The sequence below is a fragment of the Pyrgilauda ruficollis genome, unplaced genomic scaffold (genome assembly GCF_017590135.1).
Source record: "Pyrgilauda ruficollis isolate IOZ18807 unplaced genomic scaffold, ASM1759013v1 scaffold144, whole genome shotgun sequence".
NCBI lineage: Eukaryota > Metazoa > Chordata > Aves > Passeriformes > Passeridae > Pyrgilauda > Pyrgilauda ruficollis.
This window is the reverse complement of record NW_024512988.1, coordinates 918,176-924,175: the sequence shown is the minus strand read 5'-3', so window position 1 is coordinate 924,175 and position 6,000 is coordinate 918,176. Positions and strand designations below refer to the sequence as shown.

Here is a 6,000-nt window from a genome sequence, read left to right as displayed (position 1 = left end):
AAAAATATGGGAGCAGGAATAACAGTTCTTTACTAGGGAAGAAAATAAAAAGATAAAATAAACAATGCAGTAAACTAAAACAACAGTGACAGAGTCAGAACACACCTGACACCCTGTGGGTCAGGGTGCTGGCAGCAGTCCCATTGGAATTGTGGCTGCAGCCCTCCTGCAGTGCCAGGGGTGGTTCTGCTGGAGCAGGGATCCTGTAGAAGGGTGAAGTCTTCCTCTGAAGATCCAGGGGAAGAGGCAGCTGCTGTTCCTCTGGGAAATCCAGTGGAGAAGCCGTGCTGGTGTTCCAGAATCTCAGATTGTATCCAGGCAGGAATGCTTGGCTCCTCCCCTGGGCTCACATCTCCCATGGATGCTGTAGTTCTTATCAGCCATGCAGGGACATTCCATAGCCTGTTCTCAGCAGATGTCCCCCCAGAGAGAGGAGTGGCTGTGGAAGAGATAAGGAAAACTGCCTAATTAACAGAAGACAACTGCCATACAGATGGCAAAGAGAACACAATCTGCTTGGCAATCCAGGACAGGCAGCCAGAGCATCCCAGATCACCTCAGGGCAGCTTCAGCTCCTGCTGCTTCCAGAGGCTGTGGAAGAGATAAGGAAAACTGCCTAATTAACAGAAGACAACTGCCATACAGATGGCAAAGAGAACACAATCTGCTTGGCAATCCAGGACAGGCAGCCAGAGCATCCCAGATCACCTCAGGGCAGCTTCAGCTCCTGCTGCTTCCAGAGGTGAAATCCTCTGGGTTTGTTCCTCAAACTCCCCTGGAGGTTGGGAATCACCAGTTCTGTGATTTTCTCTAAATTAGAGCAGTATCTGGACAAACTGATTCTTTTCAGTCTGACAGATTTTTACATATGGCTATTGTGAAGTGATGGGCAAATGTTAATGGGCAGAAAAGCAGATTTATTCTGTGGGCAGAGGGGCCTCAGGACAGGCTGTGCCTCTGAGCTGAGCCAGGTACCAGCTCAGCATCTGCCTGCCCTGCTGGGTTTAAAACACATTTTCTGCTCTGCTTTTAGCTGGGAGGTTCCCTGGGCTGCTGGAGCAGGGACCTTTCCCTGCCATATCCACTCAATTGAGGATATTTATGGGGAGAAAACCCTGTTTGGAATCAAGGAAGTCTCTCTAAATTAGAGACTCCTCAGGAAAAGCTTTTCTTTGTCAGTGTTTGTGTCTGATGCTCCTTTTTCCTGTAGCACCTGGGCAGCAGGGTGAGGAATATGTGATTGGAACATCTGGAAAATCCAAAGGATTGGGCATTGGATACCTGTGAATCCCAACAGAACAATGCCAGGCTGGTCTGAACCACGACACCCCAAAATAATTTTTAAAAGTCTCTAATAAAGCAATTTTTTTAATCTCAGAAACTCCAAGCACTGCTGAACTGGACAGTGTGGGGCAAAGAATAATTTAAATTTCAATCAGATAATCTTTCTCTTCTGGCTTTCCAATTTCTCAGTGTGTTTTTGGGTTTTTTCCTCATGGCTTAGCACTATCTTGACTTCCTGGGCAGAAATGTTGGTTTAAGCCTGGGTTTGGCTGCACTGCCTCTTTATCTGTTTCTTTTCCTGAATGTTGTAGGCATAAATAATCTTGAGTTTATCAAATTTGCTTGCCCCAGTAGATATGAAACACTTGTAACACGAGGCTTCGAGCATGCAAATGCTGCCGTAGTGAATGAATAAAATCTATAAACTGAATTAAGTTATTCTTGTTAGGTGGTGGTTTCCTTGTCCTGCTTTTCTTCAGCTTTCACACCAAGCTGTCCTGCATCCACAGTCCTGCTTGATCCTGTGAAAATGGGAAAATTCTGTATTTTCAGACTTGAAAATTGAAAATCTCATGTTCTCTGGAAATTTCCATCTATGTTCCATCGAGCTTTCTTTTTTTTTTTCTTTTTTTCCTTTATCTTCTTTTTCCCCCCTCTTCCCCCCCTTTTTTATCCTTTTTTTTCTTTCTTTCCTTTTTTCCTTCTCCCCTTTTTTCTTTTTTCCTTTTTTTCCCCCTTTTTTCTTTTTTTCTTTTTCTTTCCTTTTTTTCCTTTTTTTCTTTTTTTTTCCCTTTTTTTCCCTTTTTTTCTTCCCCTTTTTTCTTTTTTTTCTTTTTTTTTCCTTTTTTTCCTTTTTCTTTCCCTTTTTTTTTTTCTTCTTTTTTTCTCCCTGACTGTGCCCACCTGAGATTTCAGTTTATTAACACCCCTGCTTCAACATAACACTGAGTGCCCCTGGGCTGGGCACTGATTGGATTTACCAGTGGTGCTTAATTGTGCCTAAATCATTTGTGGATGCCCCTTGCTCACTTCCTCTGCAGCATCTTCCTCAATTAACTTTCATTTCTCTCTTCTGTTGCAGAGCAAGGAAGTGGGACTGCAGCTCCAGGAGGACTTGATGAAGGTTTTGAATGAACTCTACACGGTAAATCAAACTGATTTCTTGGCATCTCCTCAGGCAGAAGTGTTTGACTTCTGCCTGAGAAAAGGCTGCAATCCCTGCTCTGAAGCTCCATAAATCCCATTTTTTTCCCCTCTGTCCCCGTGTGGTTTCAGCTCTCTAAGTGTTGTCTCACCTTCACACACTTCGCTGCAGTGATGGTTTAAAAAAGAGCCAGAAAGAGGAGAATTATTTCCAAATATGCCAAAAATCGTGGTCTTTGTGTGGTGTGAGCCTTCAGAGGCACCCACTGAGATTATTTGTCCCTCAGCTCTCAGCAGAAGAGCTCCTTTTAGGGGGAGATTTTCTATCTCTGCTTTTTATTTCTCAGTAAATCCACTTGAGACCCCAAAGAGGAGGAGGAAGAGGAGGGAGGATTTGTCCCCAAGGGCTCATGTGCTGCGTGGGGATTTTTCTTCTCCTCACATTATTGAATGGAAAAACCTCTTGCTTAAAGAAAATTTTGCTGTTGCTGAGCAAGTTCTCTTCTTTAAAAGCAGAACTCAGTGTTCAGTGGCTCAAAATGTCTTTTATTTTGTCCTTCCTCAGTGATCTGTTGGGTCATGACACTGAGGTTTATATCCTGCCCTTCCTCCTTCCAAAAGGTGACTCAGGGTTGTTTCTCAGGCTGTGGCATATTGACCCTGTGGTGAAATTTGGGGTAAAAATCAGTTTTACAGAGTTTCAGGGGCTTCCCTGAAATTTCCTTTATCAGTAAAATGTATAGAGGGAATTGTTTCATTGCAATTTGTTACAATTAGAGCCTCAAAGCCAAATATTCAGGCAAATCAGCACTCCAGAAATGGTTTTCTATTTGAGGGCATAATTGGCTCATTTTTTGAGTCCTGTCATGGATGGGATCCTAAGGTAGGACATGAATCTGCTAAAAAACAGATTTTAGGAACAATTTCTGATCTGGAGTGGCTCTGGAGTGGAGCTTCATGAACTGGGGGTCGTTTTTGGGTGCCAGGCTCTGACAGGTCATTTTTTGAGCCAAATAGTGAATTCTGATAATTACCCCTGGAGGGAAGATCTTCCAGAATTTGCTAAACAAAGTGAAGTAAGGTATTGATATTTTTAATGGCAGTGCTGGGAATTTGAAATCTGTTTATTTATTCATTCCTCCTGCTGCAGAGATCTAAATTGTCCCTTCACCAGAAAAGCTTTGCCATTGCAAAAAGCCACTTCTGGTGGTGCTAAAAGACGCTTTTTTTTTTTTTTTTAATTTCACCCGAATAATATTTCGCTTGAAGATTCATTGCTGGGACATTCAAAAGAAGACATGAAAATGGACTTCAAAACATCTAAAAGATTTTACAGTAAGTAACTACCAAATAAAAAACAACTGAGAACTGTTCCTATTAGTGAGTAATGCAGCAGAATGAATCCTCAAAGAAGCCAGGAAAAATATGCTCCATGGCATCCTTGGCATGGTAATGCTGGCAGTTGAAATGGTAGGTGGGGGCTTTTATCCCCTTTTGTCCTATAGTCCTACAAAAATAAAAAAGAAAGACCCTTTTTTTTTTTTTTTTTTTTTTTGCTGGAATTAAATCCACCCCACCAGTGATTGAATTTAGTGGGACTTTTAGAAATAATTCCACCTCTTTTTCTCCTGGATGTGGCACTGAGGGCTCTGGCCTGGGTGACAAAGTGGGGATCAGCCATAGGTTGGATGATCCTGCAGGTCTCTCCCAACCTCAATGTGGGGATCAACCAAAGGTTGGATGATCCTGCAGGTCTCTCCCAACCTCAATAATTCCCTAATTCCATATCCAGAGGATTGGCAGAATCCCTGCTTTTGGGCAAAATGATGAAATCTTTACTTTCTCTACACAAATAACACACAGAGGGATGTCCCAGCCTGGAATTTTTTTGTCCTGTGCCCTCAGCAGTGTCCCCACACCAGAGCCTGTGGCTGCCAGCGTGGCACAAAACCATTAAAAACCCACCAAAATTGGGATTTCTCCCTCTGCTTTTGCTCTCTGCCAGCTCTGCTCTGAGCAAGAGAGGAAAGGCAACTCCTTTGCATCTATTATTATAATTATAAACGCCTGCTTTATAGTCTGAGCATCTGCAGGGGCTGGGAGTGCGGGGTGTGAATTATTCAGGATGTTCTTTAGCACTGGCTGCAGTCACATTCCCTTTCATGTTTAAACCCAGAGTCTCTTTGAATCTGGGACCTCTGCTGATCGCTGCAGAGGGGGAGCACGCAGCCCACTTAGGTAAAATTGTGTTATGTTCTGCTGCAAAATAGCTGTAAACGGGTTTTCATCCGAAATAAATCAAATTATTCACAAGTGGAGCCTTTATTGCTGCTGGAATGGGTGACTTCATGCAATTGTGCTTTTTTTTTTTTTTTTGCCCCCTGTGAGTGTTGTATCTTGTTTGTTTAGGTGAGGGATTCAAATTGCTTTGCATTTATGGATAAAAAACTGATTTAGACCTCTTGTCCTTTGGTTCTATTTGCTTAACACAAATCTAGACATTAATATCACATGAAACAAATGGGATTTTTGTGACTGGGGGTGGGATATTTATCTATATTTACTAATAAAAATGTGCTATAATAGAAGTTGTCCATACAGCACGAGGTCCAGGTCTCCCTAAAGCCAAGAACTACACTTGTTTATTATTATTTTTATTTATTTTATTTATACTTTTATAATTTATTCATAATATATAATTAATAATTTACTCATAATTTATAATTTTATTTTATTATATATTTTTTTTATTACATAAGATACCCAGAAGTACTTTTATGCCCCAGATTTGATTTGAACAAGTGCCACCTGAGTGGCTCTTGCAGCCCCTGTGCTGAGACTGGATTTCCATGCTGTGCTGTTCAAAGCTCTGATTCACCCAGATGAAAGGCTGGTAGGGCTCCCTTCAGAAACCTTACCTGCTGATGAAAAGCTCTCATTTTCCTGCCATATCACTTCCTTTGAACAGTCAAGGAGGCTGGATTAGTCTGCAGCCTTTTTTTTGTTGTTTTTGTGCCTCCTTTTCTGCCTGGTGCAAGAAGGCACACACCAAATCACCCTCTTGGGTTTCAGACCCATTTTGAGAGCCCCACTCTCTCGGGCACCTCCTGCCCTGCTGAACTTGCAGACAACCCTGATGAGGGGAGAGATGAGTGAATTTGATTCTATGTTCTTAGAAGGTTCATATATATTATATTATATTATATTATATTATATTATATTATATTATATTATATATTGTAATATTACATACTTAATATTATATTATTTATATATAATATACTATAATATAATATTATTTATTATATTATTTATTCTATTATATTGTTTAATATTATATTATTATGTCTATTATTTATTATATTATATTATTTAATATTATATTATTATGTCTGTTCTATTCTATTCTATTATAGAATGCTATCCTAAAATTATACCAAAGAATAAAAGACACAGACAGAAGGCTTAACAAGAATGATAATGAAAACTCGTGACTCTTTCCAGAGTCCTGCTGGACTGTGATTGGTCATTAAGTTAAAACAATTCACATGAAACTAATCAAACAACCACCTG

General features: G+C 40.6%; 1 protein-coding gene across 4 annotated transcripts in view; it reads left to right on the top strand.

Annotated features, from left to right (window-relative positions):
• The window catches only part of SRGAP2 (SLIT-ROBO Rho GTPase activating protein 2), a 107,078-nt gene that overhangs the window by 51,004 nt on the left and 50,074 nt on the right, over positions 1 to 6,000 (top strand). For all 4 annotated transcript variants that reach the window (XM_041460487.1, XM_041460484.1, XM_041460488.1 and 1 more), the window contains exon 5: positions 2,366 to 2,428. In XM_041460487.1, the coding sequence (XP_041316421.1) occupies positions 2,366 to 2,428 (63 nt within the window). The remainder of the gene's footprint in view (positions 1 to 2,365; positions 2,429 to 6,000) is intronic.